The following is a 26,035-nucleotide window of genomic DNA, read 5'->3' as shown; positions in this document are numbered from 1 at the left end:
GGTCAGGAGTTCAAGACCAGCCTGGCCAACATGGTGAAACCTTATCTCTACTAAAAGAAATACAAAAATTAGCTGGGCATGGTGCCAGACACCTGTAAATCCCAGCTACTCGGGAGGCTAAGGCAGGAGAACTGCTTGAACCTGGGAGGTGGAGGTTGTGATGAGCTGAGATCGCGCCACTGCACTCTAGCCTAGGCGAGAGAGTGAGACTCCGTCTCAAAAAAAAAAAAAATGTTGAGATTTGAATGGTCCTTTCAGCCTCTGTTTAAATACTTCCAATCATGCGACACCCATTATTTAGCTATTACTCAAGAGTACAAATGGACAGACTACTCTTTATAGTCAGCCAACATCTGCCTTCTAACCTCTACTGGTCCTAGATATATCTAATCTCTACGTCCCAAATCCCTCGACTGCTCCTCATTTGACAGGCTGGTTACTCATGTCTGGCTACTGTTCTGGCCACATTCCTTTACAAGAACTCTACTTTGTTCAACCTCAATGTGAACCCAAATTCCTAAAAGCAATTAAGGATAATCAATGTCTTTAGATCAGAAATTCCACTCCACTAACACCGTATAAATAGTTTTCTATGTACCAAAGTTTAAATAACAATATATTTGTTAAACGCCACTGATGGTAATTTAAGTGTCTTTATTTTATTTTATTTTACTTTATTTTGAGACAGGTCAGTGTTAGGCTAGAGTACAGTGGTGTGAACACAGCTAATTGCAGCCTCAACCTCCTGGGCTCAAGCGATCCTCTCATCTCAGCCTCCCTAGTAGCTGAGACTACAGGTGTGTGCTACCATGTCTAGCTAATTTTTGCATTTTTTGTAGAGACAGGGCTATGCCAAGTTGCCCAGGCTGTTCTTGAACTCCTGAGTTCAAGTGATCTACCTGCCTCAGCTGCCCAAATTGTTGGGATTACAGGCATGAGTCACAGATTTGGGATTTGTCCTAAGGGTGGGACTAATGGACAAAGAGCGTGCACAGTTCAGATTTTGATACAACATATATGTTGCTGAAATATCCTCTAGAAAGAATATACTGATTTTTTTTTTTTTTTCTTAGAGACAGGGTTTCCCTATGGAGCCCAGGCTAGTCACAAACTCCTAGACTTGTCCTCCTCCTGCCTTGGACTCCCACAGTGTGGGGATTACAAGTATAAGCCAACTGTTTTTTTTTTGTTTTTTGGTTGTTTTTTTTTTTGAGACAAAGTCTCACTCAGATACCCAGGATGGAGTGTGGTGGCGCAATCACACCTCACTATAACCCCAATCAGGACTCAAGCAACCCTCCGCACTCAGTTTCCAGAGTAGCTGGGACTACAGGTGTGCGCCACAGTGCTTGGCTAATTCTTTTCTTTTTAGTAGAGACAAGGTCTCACTATATTGCCCAGACTCAATTTCTATTCCTACCAAAAGTACACAAGTGTGTTTACCACATATTTGCTAAAACTGTATTTTAACAATTTCTATAATTTTGACAAATCTTATCAGTGAAAAAATAAAATAGTATTATAATTTTATTTGCAATTTTTGATTACTAATAAAGTCAAAGATTTTAGCCTTATCAGCCAGTTTGTATTTTAGTTAGCCATTTTTCTGCTGAGATATTCTTTTGTTTTCTCACAGACTCTAGGAGTTCTTTGTAGATTAAGGAAAAGTCACTAGAATAATTTTTACTTAAAAGAAAGAAAGCATCTAGAAAAAGTGTTCTTTCCACCATACCACAGGTCCCTCTGAAAAGACACAGACTTTCAGGCAACAGAAAGAGAGGTTTAGATAAGGAAGAGACATCAGAGGTGTTTTGGAGGGTCCAGGCAGATACCCTGATATGAGAAAGGTCTGGATTTGGGAGGCTTCACAGGTGTAGAATCTTAACATTCAAGCTACCAAGGACGTTAGTGTTTCCTAAAACTCATGGCTTTCTTGGTCCCATATCTTTGCTCATGTTACTCACACTCAGTGACTCAGCAAAAATTTTACATTTTTCTGTCAGAAGGCTTTGCAGAGAAAGGCTGGACAAATTCTACCATTTCCCCATCTCCTATAACATCCTGTTCACATCATATCACCATAATTATTTATGTAAGTTCTTTATGGATGGGGGTTCATATTCATTTTAAAAATATTTAAATGTTTAACACAGTGCCTGAAATTTAACAGAGGCTCAATATGAGTTTCTGAGTGAATGAAAAGAAGCACACAAGTAATAATCCTATTCTTTCTTGGACTAATAAAATAATACCTGGGATATAATTGTGAAAACTATACTTTGAGAGAGAGCAAATCTGAGTTTAAATGATTACCTAGTGATGGTAAACAGACCCCAAACCATGTCACCTGAGGACCAGGTGAAGGAACATGAACAATTAGCATGAGTAAAAAAGTGAAGTCTCAGAGCCATCCCCCATCTATCCAACAAATATTGATAGTGTGTGTCAAAGCACTGTGCTGGGTGCTGGACACATAACTGTGATCAAAATATCATCCTCGACCTCACAGAGTTTCAGTCTAGTGACAGACAGAGAATCTAGTGAGGGACAGAGACTAAACAGTCACCACTAAGATAATGTGGTAACTGCTACACTGGAGAGACAGAGGGTGCTATAGGAGCACCCAGAGTGCTTGTGGAAGCTTACCAAAGGAAGAAAGCTCTAGGCTTCTAAGCTAAAGTGTAAAAGGATAAGCAGGAGTCAAAGAAAAAGGAAACCCTTTTTGTTTGTTTCAGACAGAAAGAAAGGCATTATAAAGGCCCAGACATGAGAAAAAGCAGTTCTAAAAGCAGATCTTTTGGTATGGCTGCTGGGTGGAGTTTAAAGAAAAAGTAGTTTAGAAAAAAGGTTACAGATAACGGCAGTGTTCAGGCATTAGAGAGCCAAATATACTGTATTACTGAGAAGAGGAAGCATTCAGGGTTCTGGGGTGAAGTCATTCTGGCTGTAAAGAATGGGCAGGAGGGGGATAGGGCTGGAGGCAAAAAGACCAGTTAGGAAGCTGTTTTAATAATCTAGGTGTGAGATGACTGTGGCTTCAACTATGAAAGTGGCAGGGTAGCAATGAGAAGGCAGTCCCTAGAGCTTCTTTCTAGAAATCAGGGTCAGTAAATGAAAAATAGGCTAACCCTGTTTCAAATGGCCAGAAAGTTAGAGGGATGACTAACAGAAATTACAAAAAGAAGCATATTTTGGCCCAATAAATATGTCTAAATATGAAATGAATTACCTGAGGAGCTTCTAAGTTCTCAACTTGAGGAGTTCAAGATAAGACATTTTACAAAAAATTCAAAATGTTGAATTTTTTTTTTTTTTTTTGAGACGGAGTCTTGCTCTGTCACCCAGGCTGGAGTGCAGTGGCCGGATCTCAGCTCACTGCAAGCTCCGCCTCCCGGGTTTACGCCATTCGCCTGCCTCAGCCTCCCAAGTAGCTGGGACTACAGGTGCCCGCCACCTCGCCCGGCTAGTTTTTTATATTTTTTAGTAGAGACGGGGTTTCACTGGGTTAGCCAGGATGGTCTCGATCTGCTGACCTTGTGATCTGCCCGTCTCGGCCTCCCAAAGTGCTGGGATTACAGGTTTGAGCCACTGCGCCCGGCCCAAAATGTTGAATTTTAAATGCTGGTCAAGAATACATTATTTTATGGTCTTTTCCAACTCTGAGATTCCACAGATCTACTGAATTTTATTTCAGTTTGCTATTTGGAGCTGCTCCTTATGCTAGATGGTAAAAACGAAATATGCAGGATTAACTTATATATCAGAGGATATGCCTATGCAACCAATGCTCTAGGAAAAATACGCTTTCAAATTTTAACATCTTTTAGTAACTGATATACTCTTTGTCAAATCGAGTACCCACATTTCACAACTCCCCATCAACAGTTTACAATATGCCTTAAGCTGTCACTGAGTTACAATTGTTATTATCATTCATATTAGCTACAAAACCAAAAACAGCAGCAGCTATCACTGTCTTCCATTTGCCTGTACCATGCCAGACTACGTCCAGTATCTCCTGTGTTCATTATAACCTGCAAGTAGGTTTTATTCCCATTTTAAAGATGAGGAAATAGGCTTAGAAAGATTAAGTAATTTGCCTGAAGTCACAAAACTGGTAAGTGGGAACAGGAATTTGAACCAAGGCCTGTCTGACTTCTATGTCCATGTTTTTTCTACCACACATCAGTACCTTAAAAAGCTTGAGGAAAGTTTTAAAGAATAATAAAAAATAACTATCATTTATCAAGTGCCAGGCACCTTTACCTGCATTATTTCATTTCATTCATTTCTTCAGCTCACATTCATAGAATGCTTCACTTCAAAGAATGTCAGAAGATTTGACTTAGAGTAAAGTCTGAGTATAGCCGCTGAACAGAATGAAAATCATAATAATCCTCCAAAGTTGAAAAGTATTTGAGAGTTTTTAAGATGTTTTCACATCCATTAGCTCATGTAATCTTCTTTACAACCCTGTGAAGTAGGCAGAATGGGATTATTATCCCCATTTTACAAATAAGAAAACTAAGGATCAGAGTCACAAAGTTACTAAGTGGCAGAACCGGCTCTCAAAAAGCCTAGGAGTTCTGACTCCTAGTCTAGTGTTCTACTACTTCATGTTATGTTCTGTGTCATTGGGCAATGGAAAGTAATATGTTGCAGGGAAGAAAGGCAAGAGGAGGCAAATAGACAATGATAATAATAGAGCTAAATATATATCAAGTTGTAACAAAATATATCAAAATAACTTGAACAAAAATTGATAAAAGTATCTGGATATCAAAATCTATGTAACATATAAAAGGATTTTAAAGGATTCTAAGATGTTAAGACTGATGTTTATGCAGGAATTCTGACTGAGAAGTATTAGAACTAGTTTTATTACTCAAATCTTAGTCCTGAAGTACACCAACCAGGGAGGAAAACCAAATGCAATTATCGGTCTGACTTCTTACTTGATAATATTTTAATATTTCAGTTTGTATTTGTGAATAAAGTTAGAAAATGTTTAGGTTTAGTTTCAGTTCAATTTACCTTACAAGTATTTTTTGGGGGGAAAAAATCCCATCAAACACTGATTTATGAATGGCAGGGGTTTGTTTTAGTTCTGGATTCAGTAAATTAAGATGGTACTTCCAGTTTGGTTCAGTTCCTGTTCTTCCCTATACCCTATGTAATTAACCACCTTCCCTCCCTTCTTGTTAGCTTGGTCTGTGGCCTACTGATAAGCAGGACTTGATGTGACAGCTGAGATGAAATACATGGGATACTTAGGCAGACAAGAACACAGGATTCACTGGTTTCTGAGACAGAGACACATGGAATTCTTTTCCTAGTTGGTTAAAACTGGTTATAATCTAATCCCTGGTTTACCAATTACCCTTATTTAACAGAAACACAAGAAAAATAGCTTACCTAGCTCCAGGATGTCAGCAGTTTCTAGTAAAGAAAAAAATGTTGGAGCATAAGTCATTAAGACAAACAACCAATATGATGGAAGGTGAAATTCTGGGGTAAAATAGGAAATTGAGCATTTGTCTAGTTCAGTTATCTTATCCTAAAAGACACTGAGATTCTTAGTAGTCATTGTGGAAGCACACTACCCAATTTTGCCTATTCCCAAGCCTAAACTTATAAAAACTATAGAAAACCAGAGAGGCTAAGCAACTGTGCCTAAAACTATGAAGCTAATTTGGCATTACCTATACTCAGAATCTAGGTTTCCTACTTCCAGCTAAAACAAAGTATATTGCTTATGACCAATATCTCTGTAAACTGCAATATTTGCTTCTGACATAACAAGTGAGTTATTTGTAAACTCAGACCTCTAAGAACAAAGGTTTTATGGGAGAAGATGCTGAATAAAATTTTTCCACACCAAATGGAGTTTTTTCCCCCCTTACCTTGATATTGGGATGCAGACTCTGATAGGTGACCATATTTGTGTTTTCTAACATCATTCCAGTCTATCACTGCAGGGGGAGAGAAAAATAGTCATGTGGAAAGAAAATATAAGATTAAATACTTTTCCAATTTGGCAGTATGTATTAACAGTTTTTAATAAAGTAATCCACTTCTGAGAATCTATGCTAGGGAAAAATACTCCAAAATACAAGAAAAAGGTTTCATGTAAAAAGCTTTAGCATTGTTTATAATAACAAAAAAAGGAACACCTAAATCTTCAAAATAGAAGACTGATTAAGATTTGATAATACAAACACTTGACAAAGTATGCTGAAGCTACTAAATTTTTACAAAGGCTAAAGAACAAATGGGAAAATGTTTATGTTACAATGTTATTAGGTAAAATATGGGAACAATATTTTATATTCATGGAATGATCACAATTATTTAAAACACTAAAAACAAATAGCACCCCAGTTATGGGCTCAACTGTATCCTCCAAAACTTCATGCTAAAGTCCCCACTCCGCAGCACCGCAGAATGTAATTGTATTTGTGATGGCAGCGGTGGGCCATCTGGAGCAGCTGCTGTCATCATGCCGGCTGCAGCAGGGAGGCACAGCTGGGAATGCATGCTCCATGGAGCCAGTGGGAGCCTAGGAGCAGGCAGGAGTCCCGCCATTCTGGGCACAGCTGCAGCCACCCAAACCGAGGCTGCAAACCCAGACCTCCTGCTCCATGGAACAGGCAGGAGCCTTGCCCCGATGGGCACAGCTGCAGCCCCCAAAATGTGGCTGCAGACCCAGGTACCCCTGCACTCTTGGGGGTCCAGGAAGGACCCCTCTGCCCTCGCAGGATCAGAAGTGCCTGCTCCCCCTGCCTGGCTTCTCCCTGCTGTTGGCACCCGCTCTGATCTTGGAGCAAAGTTAGGGTGGAGCCTGGGTGCTATGAATGGCAGCAGGAGGTAGATAGATTCCTAAGCAGAAAAGGGAGGATCCCTGGTGAGGCCCACCTTCAGGCCAGGGAGGGTCTGAAGGCTGGGGGCTGAACTGCCAGTCCTGCAGACTGGAGTGGGACTTGTGCCTTTTCCAGGCCTGCCCATGGCCACCCACAGACCAATGGGCACACACTTCCTCCCCTCTGGGGTCCATAAAAACCCTAGGATCAGCCAGAGCAGAGCAGAGGACAAAGAGATGACTGGAGGATCTGCCTGCAGAAAGGAGCCACCCATTCTAGGGCCTCCTCTTTGCTGAGAGCTACAGAAATGACGTGACAACCTGCCTGCAGAGAGGAGCCAGCCACTCTAGGGCCTCCTCTCTGCAGAGAACTGCAGATGATGGGATGACCAGCTGCAGAGAGGAGCCACCTCTCTGCTGAGAACTGAGTGAACACTTGTTGGGACAACCTACCTGCAGAGAGGAGTTATCCTTTCTGCTAGGGGCTGAACACTCATTGGGACATCCTGGCACTGCGGGTCATTTCTGAGCTGTTCTATTGCTCAATACAGCTCCTCTTCATCTTGCTCACCCTTGGCTTGTCTGCATATCTCCTTCCTGGTTGCAGGACAAGAACTCAGGACCTGCTGAATGGCGTGGCTAAAAGAGTTGCTGTAACACCAACAGGGCTGAAACGTGCCCCCTGCTTGCCGCAGTTTGGGCAAAGAGAAGGAGGGAAGAGCTGCAGCCCTTTGGGGAGCCCAGACCTGGGAGCTTCTGGAGCCAGGGCTGTGACTCCCTCTTTGGGGCCCTGTGGTTCCTCCAAGCTTTTGGGCGCTACTGCATTCCCCAGTGCCAGCCAGGGAAGCTGTTTGTGGTGCGCCTGGTCCAGCTGCAGCCTCACAGAGAGCTGCTGACACTTGGAGCTGCCCACCTTGCGGCAGGAGCTGGTGTGTCTGACTGCACAGTAGATGGACCCCAAGCTCGCTCATAGACACTCCTCACCACTCCATGCCTAACTCTAGTCTCTCTTGGAGGCGAGGGATCCAGGCTGATAGCATGAGCAGCCTGCCAGGCCAAGTGAGTGGAACAAGCCCAGTGGGCCCAAGCAAAACTCAGGCAAAGGCACCACTGGCCACAGGTTTCCGGCCAGAAAAGCAACACTCCTAGGATCCCACAATATTTGGAGAAAGGGTCTTTAAAGAGATAATTAAATTAAAATGAGGTCACTAAGGTGGTCACTAATTCAGCATGACTGGTGTTATCATCAGAAGAGAAAGTTTGGACACAGGTACAGAGAAAAGACCATGTAATTAACACAGGGAGAAGCCTCAGAAGCTAAGGAGTGAGGCCTCAGAAGAAAGAAATCAACCTTGCCAATGCCTTGATGACTTCTAGCCTTCAGAATTGTGAGGAAATAAATTTCTGTTGTTTAAGCCACCTAGTCCATGATATTTGTTACAAGCAGCCCTGGAAACTTATGCAACTGCAGAAATTATCATTAGAAAAAACATGAAAGTAAACACAGCAAATATTTATCTTTGGGTGGTAGTACTAGGTTCCCTGACACCGTCCCCACTTTCTATTTTATAATCTTATGTATTTTCAAATTTTCCATAAAGAGGATACATTACTCATATAAGGAGAATATATTTTCCTCAGTTGAAATTTAGATTCATCTACTGACCCTACTACTTTCTCACCATCAATCACCTATCATGTCTTTACTTAACTTCTTGCCCAGCTCTGACTCCATGGTCCTCATTAACATCATTCTCTGGCAAACACTCTTAATTCCTTCCCATCTCTTTTTTGTCAAACGTACCTACTAAAGGCTCAATCCTAAATCTGGTTAAAGCCAAGTATCAACCTATACTGTGCCTACCCCAGCAGCTCACCAGTGCTGAAGAAAAACAAATGCAAGCTTATTGGTCTCATTTTAAACTCATAGCTATAATTCTCAAATGCCACTTTACACCACCCAGAAATAATCATACCACATTTCTACACTACTTTTCCATTTTCTAAAAAAAAAAAAAAAAAATTCGTATCTTTCTCTCTCTCCTCAAACTCCAAATATACTCTCCCCAACTTCACTCTCAGGGAATTCAGGATTCATTGAGAAAACAGAAGTAAGGGTAAGACCCTTCCACTCATTTCATGACAGTAGAGACTCGATCTTGTTTAGTGGTGAATCCTCAGTATGTAGTATAGTAACAGGGGCTCATTAAATGTTTGGCGAATAAATTACATATTCATTCATGGTTTTTTCTGACTTCTCTCCTGTTACTGTGGATGAAGTGTCTGTTTTTTATCAAAAGCCAACCCTCCATTTTAGCTGCAGGTCCCATAGTCTCTCATCCTCTCAAAAACTTTGCAAGTATCCCCCCTCGCTTTTTTTTTTTTTTTTTTGCTATTCTTTGTAATTGACCAACAATAATTTTACGTATTTATGGGGTATAAAGTGATGTTTCAATACAAATACACATTGTGGAATGATCAAACCAGAGTACAGCAATTAGTATATCCATCACTTCAAATATTTATAATTTCTTTGTGGTGAGAACATTTAAAATTCTCTCTTTAGCTATTTTGAAATATATAATACATTATTGTTAACTACAGTCAACATGCTCTGCAATAGAACACCAGAACTACTCCTCCTATCTAACTATAACTTTCTATCTGTTGACCAATGTATCTCCCTTTTATCTATACTCACCCCTCCCCTCCCAGCCTCTGGTTATCACCATTCTACTCTCTACTTCTATAAGTTAGACTTTTTTTAGATTCTACATGTGAGATTATATGGTATTTGTTGTTCTGTGCCTGACTTCAACATTACATCCTCTAGGTTCATCCATGTTGCCAAAAATGACAGAATTTCCATTTTTTAAGGCAGAATGTATTCCATTGTGTATATACACCACATTTTAAAATCCATTCATATATTGATGGACACTTAAGTTATTCCCGTATCTTGGCTACTGTGAATAGTGCTGCAATGAATACAGGCATGTAGATGAAGCTATCCCTTCAACATACTGATTTCATTGCCTTTGGGGATACAGCCAGTAGTGGGATTGATGAATCATATGGTATTTCTATTTTGTGTTTTGAGGAACCTCCATCCTGTTTTTCAAAACGGCTGTACAATTTGTGATATCCACAACAGTGTATAAAGGTTCCTTTTTCTTGTAATCCTTGTCAATATTTATCTTTCATCTTTTTGATAACAGCCAACCTAACAGGTGTTGGCTGTAGGGTATCACTGTGGTTTTCATTTGCATTTCTCTGATGATTAGAGATGTTGGACTTTTTTTTTCATATATCTGTTGCCCATTTATATGTTTTCTTTTGAAAAATATCTATTCAAGTCTTTTGCTTATTTTTAACAGGGCTGTTTTCTTGTTACTGAGTAGTCTGAGTTCCTAGTATATTTCAGATGTTAGTCCCTTCTCCAGTGTATGATTTGCAAATATTTTCTCCCCATCTGTGGGTTGTCTCTTCACTCTATTAATTGTTTCCTTTTCTATGCAGTAGCTTTTCACTTGAATGCAATTCCATTTGTCTATTTTTGCTTTTATTGTTTATGCTTTTGAGTTCAAATCAGAGAAATCTCTGTCCAGACCTCTAGCAGTTTGATAGTTTCAGTTTCATAGTTTCAAGTCTTTAACCCATTTTGAGTTGATTCTTGTATGAGGGGTGAGATAAAGATCCACTTTCATTCTTCTGTTTGTAGATATCCAGTTTTCCCAATACCACTTTTTGAACAGATTTTCCTTTCCCCAATGTGTGTTTCTGTCAAAAAGCAATTGACTGTAGATGTATGGGTTTATTTCTGGGCTCTCTGTCCTATTTCATCAGTAGATTTGTCTGTTTTTATGCCAGCACCACGCTTTTTTGATTACTATAGCTTTGTAATAAATTTTGTAATACAGTAGTGTGATGTCTCCAGCTTTGCTCTTTTTGGTCAAGATTGTTTGGCTATTTGGGATCTTTTGTGGCTCTACATTAATTTTAGCATTGTTTTTTCTACTTCTGTGAAGAATGACATTAGAATTTTGATGGCAGTTGCATTAAATCTGTAGATTTCTTCTGGTGGTATAAATATTTTCACAATATTAATTCTTCCCATCCATAAACACTAAATATCTTTCCACTTATTTGTGATATCCTTAATTTCCTTTATCGGTGCCTTACAGTTTTCAGTGTATAGATCTTTCACTTCCTTGGTTAAAGTTACTTCTAGGTATTTTACTTAGAGGTAAGTGGTATTGTGATATGACCCAGCCATCCCATTACTGGGTATATACCCAAAGGATTATAAATCATGCTGCTATAAAGACACATGCACATGTATGTTTATTGTGGCACTATTGACAATAGCAAAGACTTGGAATCAACCCAAATGTCCATCAGTGACAGACTGGATTAAGAAAATGTGGCACATATACACCATGGAATACTATGCAGCTATAAAAAAGGATGAGTTTGTGTCTTTTGTAGGGACATGGATGCACCTGGAAACCATCATTCTCAGCAAACTATCGCAAGAACAGAAAACCAAACACTGCACGTTCTCACTCATAGGTGGGAACTGAAAAATGAGATCATTTGGACTCGGGAAGGGGAACATCACACACTGGGGCCTATCATGGGGAGGGGGGAAGGGGGAGGGATTGCACTGAGAGTTATACCTGATGTAAATGACGAGTTGATGGGTGCTGACAAGTTGATGGGTGCAGCACACCAACATGGCGCAAGTATACATATGTAACAAACTTGCACGTTCTGCACATGTACCCTAGAACTTAAAGTATAATAATAAAAAAAAGAAAAAAAAAAAAAAGAAGTGGTATTGTAAGTGGGATTGCTATTGTAAATGGGATTGTTTTCTTAATTTCTTTTCCAGAAAGTTCACTGTTAGTGTATAGAAATGCTACTGACTTTTGTTAGTTGATTTTATATCCTGCAATTTTACTGGATTTGTCTAATTCAAATGGTGTTTTGGTACAGTCTTTAAGATTTTCGGCCAGGCGCGGTGGCTCAAGCCTGTAATCCCAGCACTTTGGGAGGTCGAGGCGGGCGGATCACGAGGTCAGGAAATCAAGACCATCCTGGCTAACATGGTGAAACCCCATCTCTACTAAAAAAAAAAATACAAAAAACTAGCCGGGCGAGGTGGCGGGCGCCTGTAGTCCCAGCTACTCGGGAGGCTGAGGCGGGAGAATGGCGTAAACCCGGGAGGCGGAGCTTGCAGTGAGCTGAGATCCGGCCACTGCACTCCAGCCCGGGCGACAGAGGGAGACTCCGTCTCAAAAAAAAAAAAGATTTTCAATACGTAAGATCATGTTGTCAGCAAACAGAGACAATTTCATTTCAGCCTTTCCTATTTGGATGCCTTTTATTTCTTTTTCTTGCCTAATTGCTTAGGCTAGGACTTCTGATACTATGTTGAACAGAAGTGGTAAGAGTGGGCATCCTTGTCTTGTTCTAGATCTTATAGGAAAATCCTTCAACTTCTTACCATTGAGGACAAGGTTAGCTATGTGTTGAGGAACATTCCTTCTATACCTAATATATTGAGAGTTTTCATTATGAAAGGATGTTGAATTTTGTTAAATGCATTTTCTCCATCTATTGAGATGATCATGTGATTTTTGTCCTTCATTCTGTTATATGGTGAGTCACATTTATTCATCTGCATCACATCCCAAGGGCAAATTCCACTTAATCATGGTGAATGATTCTTTTAATATCCTGCTGAATATGGTTTCTTAGTATTTTGTTGAAGATTTTTGCATCTGTGTTCATCAGTGAGATTGGTCTGCAGTCTTCTTTTTCCTCTTACCATTCAGATAAAGGCAGATGTAGTCTTCTCTTGTCATATCTTTGTCTAGCTTTGGTATCAAGGTACTGCTGGCCTCATAAAATAAATTTTGAAGAATTCCACCCTCTTCAACTTTCTGGAAGAGTTTGAGAAGGACTGGTATTTGTTCTTCTTTAAGTGTCTGGTACAATTCAGCTATGATGCCATTAGGTCCCAGGCTTTACTTTGATAGGAGACTTTTAATTACTAATTGAATCTCATTACTCATAATTGGACTATTCAGATTTCTAACTGCTTTGTGATTCAGTCTTGGTAAACTATATATTTCTAGCAATGTATTCATTTCTTCTGGTTGTTCAATTTGCTGGCTTATAACTGTTCACAGTAGTCTTCCATGATCCTTTGTATTTCTATGTTACCAGTTGTAATATCTCCTCTTTCAGTGAGTTTTATACTTTCATATGTTTTCACATTACTGATTAATGTTCTCTTCTGAATTCCCTTTAGCATTTCTTGTAAGGCTGGTCTAGTGGGGATAAATTCTCTGTTTTTGTTTGAGAAAGTCTTGATTATCCCTTTGTTTTTGAAAGACAGGATTGCTGGGTATAGTATGCTTGCTACCAGTGTTCTTTTTTGTGTGTTTTTTCCTTTCAGGGTTTTTAATAATATCATCGTACTCTCTTCTGATCTGGTTTCTGCTGTGAAATCCACTGATAGCCTTAGGGTGTTTCCCTCACATGTGACAATTCACTTTTCCCTTGCTGCTTTCAACTCTCTCTAACTTATAATTTGATTACAACTTGCCTTGGTGTGGATCCTTTTAGGTTCATCTTATTTGGTGTTCTTTGGACTTCCTGGATCTGGCTTTCTATTTCCTTCCCCAGGCTTTGGAAGTTTTCTGACATAATTTCTTTGAATATATTTTATTTCTTCTCTTTCTGACATATCAATAATGCATACGTTGTCCACTTGATGGTGTCCCACAGGTCTCGTAAACTCTTTAAACTATCCTTTTCATTCTGCTTTCTTTTTGCTCAGATTGGATTTTTTTCAATGACCTGTCTTTGATTTCATCGATCCTTTCTTCTGCTTCATCGAATCTGCTGTTGAACACCTCCATTGAATTTTTTTAGTTCAGTTACAGTACTTTTCACATCTTTGATGTCTATTTGGTACTATTTTATACTTTCTATCTCTTTGTCAAAGTTCTTAGTTTGTTCTTTCATTGCTCTTTTGACTTCAGTGAACATCTTTATAACCATTATCTTAAATTCTCTGTCAGGCGAATCACATATCTCTATTTCACTTGTGGAGACTTCTCTTTTTTTTTTTTTTAATAGATTCTTTGTTCTTTGATTTTTGTATTAGCTTCTATGCATTAAATAAGAATATAACCTCTCCCCGACTTGTCAGACTGGCTTCATGTAGGAGAAGGATCTCACCAATCCATCCAGCCAAAAATTTTAAGGCACTCTCTAATCTCTGTGTTTTTTCAGACTGCTGTCTCTTTTATGATGGTCCCCTCAAGCTTAGGATGTGTCACATTCTGTCAATACCCCCACAATACCATAGAGTAGGAGCCAGAATCTCTAGATATAGCTGGAGATGTTGAGGTACTGAATGACTGAATGAGTTTTCCATTTCCTTCTATCTTCACAGCTGAGCCTGAGCATTTATGTCCCACTCTCTCTGCACTAAGCTAAGGAGAAGATCTGTGGCAAAAACCTATACTCACATTCAGGTTGCACCCTCTGATCCTGGGGAGAAGCTCATAGAAGTGGTCCTACTGTACGTCCCCCTTTTTGTTTGCTGTGGTCTAAGGCTACTCAGGAATGCAAAGCTCCACTGATTCCCAAATCTTGTCCCTTGGGTGGAAGCTATAGAAGTTGTGGCACTTGAGGCATGACCAAACTCCTTCGAGGAAGAATGAGTAGCCTTGGATTTATCACTGAGATTAGCTAGAGGACTACTGTTTGTTTTCCCATCAGATCCCAAATGCAAGTTCATCAGAAGCCAGGCTGTCCAGTAGCCACTGGAAGTGTGTGCCATAAGCCCCTTTTGGAGAACAAATGGGACCTACATGTCCCTACTTCCTTTCTGCACTGCTCATAAGAGGTATGACCTCTGAAGGTATTTGTATACCTATTTAAAGCCATCCCATTGTTCTGTGATCTAGAAAAACTCATCTATGCCTAGTCCCCTTGGCTCCCAGAGCTAAGATGTTGAGGATGTAATCCTTTGGGAGATAGCTGTAAAAGTTGGGGCACTCATGTGGACATATGCCCATCAGGGTGGTGTCAGGTTAATAGCTGTCTACCCCTTTAATTCCTCAATGCAAGTTATTTGGAAGCCAGGCTGGCAAGTAGTCACCAGAAGAGTATGTCATAAACCCCTTCTGGGGAAAAAGAGGGGGCTACATTTTAAGCTTCTTCTCTGCACTTCTCCTGGGGAATAAAGTCCAGGGATGTGCTTCTGTACCCATATAAATCTGCTGCTTTTTTCCTGCAGAGGTCTAGAGATCTGCATAGGCCAATCCCTTCTTCTCCCAGAACTGAGAGGTTTAGTATGTAGACCCTTGGTGGAAGCTGTGTAAGCTGAGGTATTCAATGTGTGGACAAACTCTTCCCAGGCTGGTGGCGGGTTAATATTTGACTGCCCCTAAACTCCCCCAATGTAAGTTAGTTAGAAGCCAAACCACCAAAAAGCTGCCGGAATAGTGTGTCATAAACTCCTTCTGGGGGCAAACAGGGGGCTTCATTTCTTAAGTCCCTTCTATGTATTGCTCCTGGGGGATGAAAGCTCCTGGGGGATGAAAGCTCTTAAGTGCTTAAGTGCCCATATCTAACTGCTGCTTTTTTCCTGTGGTCTAGAAAGACTTGCATATGTCTAATCCCCTCTGCTCCCAGAGTTGATGAATTAAGAGCCAGACCATGAAGAATCTTAAGTTTGGATGCTATATGTGGGGTTAAAACCCTCCTCTCCATGGGGAGAGGTTGGATGTTGGGGCTTCCCTTCCCAATTTTATGGCACAATGCCCAGGGTGGGGTCTGGCCCTAGTGTGCTTCAGTTTTTCCTACCCATTCGATAAGGATGTTTTCTCAGTTGCCCCACGGGTAGGAATCTTTCAACTAGTCTCTGACTTTCTCTGAGAGAGAACTGATCCATGAATAGATATTTATTTGGTGCACCCATGGGTGGAGGGAGAGTCAGGAGTTTCCTATTCTGCCACATTGCTGATCCTACTATCAAGTACCTCCTTTCTAACAGATCATTTGCACCAGCATTCTTACTGCTCTATTATTTCCTATCAATGAAAACCTAAAATAAACAAAACCTCACACCCTTCTCTTATATATCCCACACATATCCCTCCTATTATACTCTTCTATTTCTTTGCTCTCCTTCACAGGAAAACTTAAGAGTTACCTGCAGTTATTGCCTCTTGACTACCTCACAGTTATTGCCTCCTCACTACCCCATATTATCACCTCATTCAAATAGGGTATGTCTGCTCACCACTCCATTAAGATCACTTACAAATTCACATTTCCAGAACTGGATTCTTAGAATCCCACACACATTCACATAAACAACCACCTGTAGGCCATCTCTACATGGTTATCAATCAGATATTAAGAACTTAACACGACTAAACCAGAAGGCCATCCTCTGTCATCTTGTTACTTTTTGTCTTCCCCAACCCAGTAAATGACACCTCCATTACTTATTTGCATAGAAATTATGCATAAGTTCAGCAGCATGGACTTCCACATACCAAGGTCAATCTGGCGATGGCCATTGCTGAGTGTCCAATCTGCCAGCAGCAGAGATCAACACTGAGCCCCTGATATGGCACTATTCCCCAGGGTGATCAGCCAGCTACCCAGTGGCAGGTTGATTACAATGGACTGCTTCCTTCATTGAAGGGACAGTATTTTGTCCAGCTGGAATAGACATTTACTCTAGATTGATTTGCCTTCCCTGCATGCAATTCTACTGTCAAAACTACCAATTGCAGACTCACAAAATCCCTTATCCACCATTATAGACAGCACTGCTTCTGACCAAGAAGCCACACAAAGAAGTGTGGCAATGAGCTTATGCTCATGGAATTAATGATCTTAACATGCATCATCCTGAAGCAGCTGGCTTGACAGAACTATGGAATGGCCTTGTGGTAAAACCCTGTCTCTACTAAAAATTAAAAAAAACCACACACACACACACACAAAAGATGCAGTTACAGTGCCAGCTAGGTGACAGTACTTTTACTGTCTTCCAACAGCTGTATAATATACATTCTTTTCATCAGAACATGGAACATTCTCCAAATTAGACCATAAGTAAATCTCACCAAATTTAAGAAAACTGAAATCATATCAAGTATCATTTCAGACCACAATGGAATAAAAATAGAAACCAATAACAAGAGGAACTTTCAAAATCATAGAAATACAAAGAATTAAACATGTTCCTGAATAACCAATAGGTCAATGAAGAAATTAAGAAGAAAATTTTAAAGTTTCTTGAAACAAGTGAAAATAGAAACATAACATACCCAAACCTATGGGATACAGCCAAAGCAGTATTAAGAGGAAAGACGGCTAGGTGTGGTGGCTCACGCCTGTAATCCCAGCACTTTGGGAGGGTGAGACAGAAGGATCACTTGAGCCCAGAACTTCAAGACCAACCTGGGCAACATGGCAAGACCTCATCTCTATAAAAAATACAAAAAGTTAGCCAGGATGGTGGTACATGCCTGTGGTCCCAACTACTTGGGAGGCTGAGGTGGGAGGATCTATTGATAGGTTAAGGCTGCAGTGAGCCATGTTCATACCACTGCACTCCAGCCTGGGCAATAGAGCGAGACTCCATTAAAAAAAAAAAACTCTACCAAAAAATTCTTAGAACTGATAAACAAATTCAGGAAAGCTGCAGGACACAAAATCAACATATAAAAATCAGTAGCACTGAACCAACAATGAATTAGTAAAAAACAAACAAACAAAAAAACAAATCAAGAAAGCAATCTCATTTAGAATAGCTATAAAAAAAAAAAACCTATGAATAAATTTATCCAAGGAGGTAAAAGATCTCTACAAGGGAAACCACAGAACACTGACGAAAGAAATGGAAGAGGACACAAACAAATAGAAAGATATCTCATGTTCATGGATTGGAAGGCTTAATATTGTTAAAATAACCATACTACCAAAAGTCATCTATAGATTCAATGCAATCCCTATCAAAATACCAATGACATTCTTCACAAAAATAGAAAAAAAATTCTAAAATTTGTATGGAATCATAAACGTCTCCTAACAGCCAAAGCAAACCAGAGCAAAAAAGAACAAAGCTGGAGGCATCACACTACTGGATTTCAAAATATATAACAAAGATACGGTAAACCAAACACCATGGTACTGGCATAAGAACACACATATATACCAATGGAACCCAGAATAGAGAACCCAGAAATAAATCCATGTATTTACAGCCAACTGATTTTTGAGAAAGGCATCAAGAACATTCACTGGGGAAGGGACAGTCTCCTTAATAAATAAAGTTTTTCTCCACTGGGAAATAAAGTTTTATCCACTGGGAAAACTGGATATCCATATGCAGAAAAATTAAACTAGACCCCTGTACATAAAAATAAAACTAGACCTCTCACCATGTACAAAAATCAATTAAAAACAGATCAAGACTTAAATGAAGGCCTGAAACTATAGAACTACAAAAAAAAAAAAAAAAAACACAGGAGAAATGCTTCAAGACATTGATCTGGGCAAACATTTTATGGAGAAGACCTCAAAAGCAAAGGCAACAAAAGCAAAATTACACAATTAGACATCATGAGATTATATCAAACTAAAAAGCTTCTGCATAGCAAAGGAAACAATCAACAGAGGGAAAAGAGTGCAGAATCGGAGAAATATATGTAAACTATTCATCCAACAAGGGATTAATATCTAGAACATGCAGGGAGCTCAAACAACAGCAAAAACCAAAAAACTCCCCCAAAACACAAAACAACAAATAATCTGATTTAAAAATAAACAAATGAGCTGAATAGATACCTCTCATAAGAAGACACAGAAATGGCTAATAGGTATATGAAAAAATGTTCTGCATCACTAATCATCAGGGAAATGCAGATCAAAACCACAATGAGGTATCATTTTACCCTAGTTACAGTGGCTGCTACTAAAAAGACAAAAATAAATGCTGACAAAAATGTGGAGAAAGGGGAACTCTTATTCACTGTTGGTGGTATAGTACATTAGTACAGCTATTACGGAAAACAGGATGAAGGTTCCTCAAAAATCTAAAAAGAATACTACCATGTGATCCAGCAATTCCAATACTGGGTATATAACCATAGCAAAGGAAATCAGTATGTCAAAAAGTTATCTGCACTCCCATGTTTACTGCAGCACTATTCATAATAGTCAAGATATGGGATAAACCAAAGTGTCCATCATTAGATAAACAGATAAAGAAAATATGGTATATATAAACAATGGGATACTATTTAGCCATAAAAAGAATGAAACTCTGTCATTTGTGGCAACATGGATTAACTTGTAGAACATCAGGTTAATGAAATAAGCCAGGCACAGAAAGAGAAATACCACGTTTTCAGTCATATGTGGAAGCTACAAAAGTAGACCTCATAGTAGACAGAATAGTGGTTACTAAAGGGAAAAAAGGGGAGGTAGGGGGACAAATATAAAAGTACAGCTAAATAAAAGAAATAAGTTATAGTGTTCTACAGCACTATAGGTGACCATAATTAATGAGAACTTATTGTGTATTTTCAAACAGCAAAAAGAGCGTATTTCTGAATGCTCCCAACACAAATAAATGATAAATGTTTGAAGCGATTGATATGCTAATTACCTATTCGATCATTACACATTGTGTACATGTATTGAAATATCACACTGTACCCAATAAATATGTACAATTATGTTTCAATTTAAAAATAACAAAAGACAAAACCAAAATATCTCCAATTTTTTTTTTTTTTTAGAAAACTGCCACCTAGCTACTCTGGGCTCCTCATGCCTCTGAGTCAACAGGTAAAGAGGGAGTTGCGGTGTTGTTGCCTGAGGTGATTCATCCGGACTATCAAGGAGAAACTGAACTACTACTCCACAATGGAAGAACTGAAGAGCATGTCTAGAATACAGGAGATACCTTAGGATGTTTCTCAGTATTACTCCACTCTGTGATTAAGGCCAATGGACAACTACAAAAATGCAATCCAGGCAGAACTACAAATGGGCCAAACCTTTGGGTCACCCTGCTGGGTAAAGAATCATGAGGTTCTTGCAGAAGGCAAAAATAAAAATAAAAAATTTTAAAAAATACAGAATAGGTAAGTTATAAATACCAGCAATAAATATGTGACCAGTACAGAAACAACTGTAATTGTTCTGAGTATTTCCTCCTTATTTCATTATGAATGTTTGTTTGTATATACACACATATTAAGCAAATATCTTTGCGTTCTTTCCTATCTTTTCTTATCATGTAACAAAAGTTGTATTGACTTTATATCAATATTTAAGTATTGCTAATTTTACATCATAATATTTAAGTTACAGACTATCAGGAGAAGAGTAAACATCACTGAAGAACTTCACTCTCCTGGGGAGGGGGTTAGTATGTTTTCGGTTGTATGCAGGATAGCTGTTTATGTTAGGTAGAAAAATGACCCTGTTACTGTCTTCATTTGGAGATCAAATATGGCTTAAGGAAATACATATGGGTGCTGAGTTGAAAGGAGTACTTGTGATAGTTAACTTTATTTGTCAATTTAACTGCGCTAAGGGATGCCCAGATAGCTGGTAAACATTATTTCTGAGTGTATCTGTGGTTGTATTTCTTGAAGAGATTAACATTTGAATCAGCAGACTGAGTAAAGAATATTGCTCTCACCAAGGTGTGTGGGCATTATGCAATCCACTGAGGGTCCAAATAGCACAAAAAGATGAAGGAAGAGTGAATTCTCTCGTTTTGTGAGCTAGGATATCCATCTTATCCTGTCCTTAGACAATGGAGCTCCTAGTTCTTGAGCCTCAGATCCCAAGACTTACAACAGTCCCCTCTGCCTTCCCCACTGGTTTTCAGGTCTTTGGCACCGAAGGCAGAGTTACACCATCAGCTCCCTGAATCTTAGGTCTTTGGACTCAGACTAATGGCACCAGCTTACCGATAGTATATCATGGGATTTCTCAGCCTCTATAATCCTGTGAGCCAATTCCCACAATAAATCTCTCTCTACCTACCTACCCAGCTCCCATTGTTTCTGTTCTGGGGGGGAACCCTACTACTAGGTCAGAGTGAGTATTTTAAAACATAAAACAGATAAGGTCATTTCTCTCCTGAAGGACCTCCAATAGCTTCATACTCAGTTAAGCGTGCTTTACAAAGCCATGCAGGATTTGATTCCTCCCGCCTCTCTAATCTTATCTGTTATGACTTCTCCCTTTTCTACTACATTCCAGCAACATTGGCCAGTGTTTGCCTTCTCTCCTGGTTTTTACATCCCCTGTCTTTCTAGTAGCCTGCTATGCCTGTTTTCCTCTGAATCATTAGTAAAGATTAAAAACTAGATTAGGCTTTAAAATTACTGAAAAATAGATTGGGGATCATGATTAAATTTATGTTTAAAATTTTTCATAATTAGAAAACATATATTCTTAAAAATTAAACATACAATATATATTCCATTTATATACAAGTTTTTAGTACTATATTGCTTAAGTAAAGATGAGCTACCAGTATACACAAAATTAATCAAAGGAAGCCACATCAAATAGAAACCAGGTTGAAAGATCGTCAGTAAAACAATATTCAAAAGCAACCAATGCAATTTTAAAAAATTAGTCTCGCTTGGGCAACAGAGCAAGACTTGTCTCAAAAAAAAAAAAAAAGAAAGAAAGAAAGAAAAGAAAAGAGAAAGTATTCCAGTAAAGAAAACAAAATCCATATTCAATTATCCAGCAAAATGAACAAAATAACAAATAGTTAAGGGCAGAAAGGCATCAAATTGTTCAAAAAGTTCAGTGACCCATGCCTACTATCCCAGCACTTTGGGAGGCCAAGGCAGGAGGATTCATTGAGCCCAGGAGTTCGAGACCAGTCTCAGCAACATAGTGAGACCCCGTCTCTACAAAAAAATTTAAAAATTAGCTGAGCATGGAACCTGTGGTTTCAGCTACTTAAGAGGCTGCGGTGGCAGGATTGCTTGAGCCCAGGAAGTCCAGGCTGCAGTGAGTCAGGATTATGTCACTGCACTCCAGTCTGGGGAACAGAGCAAGACTCTGTCTCAAAAAAAAAAGAACAATGAAAAAGGAACTTCTAGCTTCTAGGAAGAAACAGACTCTTGGTACAAACTACTGAAACATGGAAAGCAGTACTCAAGAAAAAGAAACAAATGCATTACAAAATGTATAATTTTTAAGTACTGCCATAAACTACTCAGTGAATCAGGTAACTGTCCCTCAATCAGGCAACTGTCCCAAAATAAAGAGAATACAGCATCTGACAGAATTCTACACATTAGAAAAGGAGCTAGTTACCTATCATGTTTTCAAAGTGTTCTAAGAATAATGACCATGTTTCAGAGTATATTACGGTACACAGGTACTATTTAATAATCAGTTTCTATCTTTCTTCTCTGGCAGTCCCTATCCCAGTTAACATAACAAATCAGAAACCTGTAATCCCTCTTGCCCTCCAAATCCAACTGGTTATCCAATTCTGTCAGTTGTACCTCTAAAATAACCATCTCCTCTCTTTAATCTCTCCTGCCCCTATTCAGAGTTTAGGATTTCATTATCTCTCACGTTGACCAATAAAAACAGTTATTTAATTCCTTTGTTTGTTCTCACTGCTTTCCAATCATACATCAGCATTATTTTTCTAAAATACAAATCAGATAAAACATGTCACTAGCCCATTTAAAAGTCTTCAAGAATCAATCCCTAAACTGTATCCAGACATATACTCTTTCCAAGCTCATACAACTGTAAACTGCATCCAAACTCATACTCTTTCATACCTCTGGACCTTCCTCTTTTCTCTATTTGGGAAATTCCTATTTGTTCCTCACAGTCCAGGACAAATATTATTTTGTAACAGCTTTCTGGTGACAGCCCTAAGCAAAGTAGTAGTGTGCCACCTCCTACATTTATGCCTGTCAGAGTGTCAGAGCTAAATAATCTTAAGCCAGTCAGTATTCCTAGAGTTTGGCACACAGCAAGCAGGGAAAAAAAAAAAAAAAAAACTTGTCTTTTTACTAAATGTAGAAAGTTATGCAATGAGAGAAAAATTATCCATATTAAAAAGTCAATATTTCAATGCACACTCTCATCAAAACAACTGTGACATAGAGGATGATACCTAGAAACCAGATGGTAAGATATCAATTACTCAAGTTAATAAACAATAACTGAAAACAGGTAACTTAAAACTGCAGATAGTATGTCATTTATATTTAGTTTTAGAAGGTATTATTTTTTCTATTACAGATTTGCCATTTCAGTCATGCTTTACCTAAGCTAATATTAAAAATGAACTTACCATTTTTAATGGGTACAGTTGCGGTTCTGCAAAATGAAAAAAGTTCTAGAGATTGATGATGGTGATGGGTGCACAACAATGTGAATGTCTTCAGTGTCACTGAACCGTACACTAAAATATTATTAAAATGGTAAATTCTGTGTTATGTATACTTCTTGAAATTAATTAATTTTAAAAAATAAACTTGCATTCCTGGGATGTCAGGGTCAGGGGAGGTTCAGAGGTTGCTGCACTGATTCCATTTCAGATTCAACTAATACTTACCATTACTATATACACCAGGCCCAGTGCCAGGTATTTTCATATATTCCATCTCAGGTACTATTAATATCTTCTTACAGATGACAAATTTAGGGCTCAATAAGTTAAACTATGCCATAGAGGCAAAGAACTGATCAGGAAACAGCAATGAAAGATATGTAATAGTCCACAAAGGGAGTAAATCTGACAATTAAAAAACCGAATTGAAATAATGCTCTAAATCCTGCTTATGCTTAGATTAATTCATTCAACAAACATTTATTACCACTGTTTGCCAGTCATTATTCTAGGCACTGGAGATATATCACTAAACAAATCAGACAGAAAACCCCTGTTCTAGTTTATCTGCTACTAGAATGCTCACCAGGGATTTCACAAAATGTAGTCTTTTGATTGGAGGCATTCAACAAAGCATTCACTACAGGGAAGCAAATGTCAGAGAGAGACTTTCTGACAATGAGAATTGTACTGTGGAGGACTGGTTATACACTAAAATGTACAAGCAGAAAGGCTGAATGACTATTTATCACCAAAGATGCTGAAACTTTTCCAAGCTGAGAGAAAAATTCACAGGTTGTAAAGGGAGATAACTAGATAAACTTCTAAGACCCTATTCAACCTTGAAATTCTGTTTCACTAAGCATCAAACAATATTATGGGAGCTGAGATATTATAGTAGCAACTATCTATATCTTATGTGTGTGTATTTGTGTTTGATCACATGTATATCTTAATTATGAACTATTTGCTAGTAAAAATTATGTCTTATTTTCCTTACTATCTCACATATCTAGGTCAATAAAATGAATCAATGAACGCAATATTATAGGTTTAAAGAGGGTAGCTTCCTATTAAATCTTGTACAATTTGATATTTAAATTCCATTTCCAACTTACCATTTTCAAAATAACACTCTTAAAATCTTTGATATTTCCATACTGAAATTGCATTCATCCATGCTTCAAACGAAAAATTCACTGACTACCTAAGTTCCAGCCCTGTGTTAGGTAATAAGGATTAAAAAAAAACAAGGCACCCTCTCTTAGTCTAGAAGACAAGAGAGTTACCTAAGTGTGATAAAGTGTTATGACCTCCCTAGTAGCTGGAACTACAGGCTCACACCACCATGACTGGCTACGCTTCTGTATTCTTTGCAGCAATGGGGTTTTGCTATGTTGCCCAGGCTGGTCTCCAATTCCTGGGCTCAAGCAATTGGCCCACCTTGGCCTCCCAAAGTGCTGGGATTACAGGTGAGAGCCCCCATGCCCCTTCTTCTTTTTACCTTTACTAGAAAACTTTAAACTACATAAGTGGCTTGCATTGTATTTCTGTTGCCACAGCGAACAAATTCATTAAATAATAGTTTCCTTTCTTAATAATTATTTATCACGTAGCCAAACTGTTACAGATTTTTTTTTTTTTTTTGAGATGGAGTTTTGCTCTTGCTGCCCAGGCTGGAGTGCAACAATGAGATCTCAGCTCACAGCAACTTCTGCTGCCTGGGTTCAAGCAATTCTCCCTCAGCCTCCCAAGTAGCTGGGATTACAGGCATGTGCCACCATGCCCGCCAGTTTTGTATTTTTAGTCGAGATGGGGTTTCTCCATGTTGGTCAGGCTGGTCTCGAACTCCCGACCTCAGGTGATCCGCCCACCTTGGCCTCCCAAAGTGTTGGGATTATAGGCATGAGCCACCGAGAAATATTTTTAACTATTTGAAAAGCAAAACTTCAAACCTTCTCTCCCAATCTGGAAAATTCATGCCAATGACAAAAATGACATCATGGCTATAAAGAAAAGGATAATGAGTAGTCTAATTAGTAGTGAGGAGTTCCTTAAAGCCGGTCCTTGCTAGGTCTCTTAATCCCTCTTACTTCCAGGATAAGGTAAAAAGATACTTACCATTAGGCTGCATAGTCAATGGACTAAAAACCGGTCTAGGAGTTAAGAAGTTGGAGATTTATCCCTGGATCCACCAATACCTTGCTCTGACATCTGACAAGTCAGTTTCTCTGTATGCTAATTTCTCCATCTGTAAAAAAGGTGGGTGGGGAGGAAGGAGAGGAACATTTATTACCTGTAAAGTACCGAGATCTCTAATTATTAACAAATTAGGCTACATTATAAGAAAAGTAGAAAATTTAGATACAGATTTTTTTGCTATTAGAATATCCTGGAGTTGCAAAGTACCTTACAGCAAGTACCACAGGTTGAATTTAACTAAGCTTCTATATTCACAGAAATAAAGAATACATATATTTGCTACATTTGGTCCCATGCAAATACTAAATTTAGTTTCCAGCTAACCAGGCTAAGCCAGAATATCAAAAGACACTAAAAACCCATTAACATTGTGTTATGTGCTGAACTGTGTCTCCCCCAAAGCATACGTCAAAGCCCTACGCAATGTGATTACATTTGGAGACAGGGGATTTAAGGAGGCAATTAAGGTTAAATAAAGTCATACAGGTGAGGCCCTAATCTGGTATAATTGGTTCCTTTAAAACAAA

General features: G+C 38.9%; 1 protein-coding gene across 4 annotated transcripts in view; it reads right to left on the bottom strand.

Annotated features, from left to right (window-relative positions):
* Positions 1–25,560, bottom strand: part of SCMH1 (sex comb on midleg homolog 1 (Drosophila)) — a 172,886-nt gene extending 147,326 nt beyond the window's left edge. For 3 of the 4 annotated variants that reach the window (XM_011955182.1, XM_011955183.1, XM_011955185.1), the window contains exons 1-3: positions 25,428–25,560; positions 5,904–5,972; positions 5,416–5,439 (exon numbers count right to left, since the gene is read on the bottom strand). In XM_011955182.1, coding sequence (XP_011810572.1) covers positions 5,416–5,439; positions 5,904–5,972; positions 25,428–25,440 — 106 coding nt within the window. In that variant the 5' untranslated portion in view covers positions 25,441–25,560. Of the gene's footprint in view, positions 1–5,415; positions 5,440–5,903; positions 5,973–7,312; positions 7,549–25,427 lie in introns of those variants that run through there. The other variant, XM_011955184.1, reaches the window with a different exon arrangement.
* Positions 25,561–26,035: the final 475 nt, after the last annotated feature.

The sequence above is a fragment of the Colobus angolensis genome, unplaced genomic scaffold (assembly GCF_000951035.1).
Source record: "Colobus angolensis palliatus isolate OR3802 unplaced genomic scaffold, Cang.pa_1.0 Scaffold399, whole genome shotgun sequence".
NCBI lineage: Eukaryota > Metazoa > Chordata > Mammalia > Primates > Cercopithecidae > Colobus > Colobus angolensis.
The sequence above is the reverse complement of the archived record's forward strand: the minus strand, read 5'-3'. Positions and strand labels throughout refer to the sequence as shown.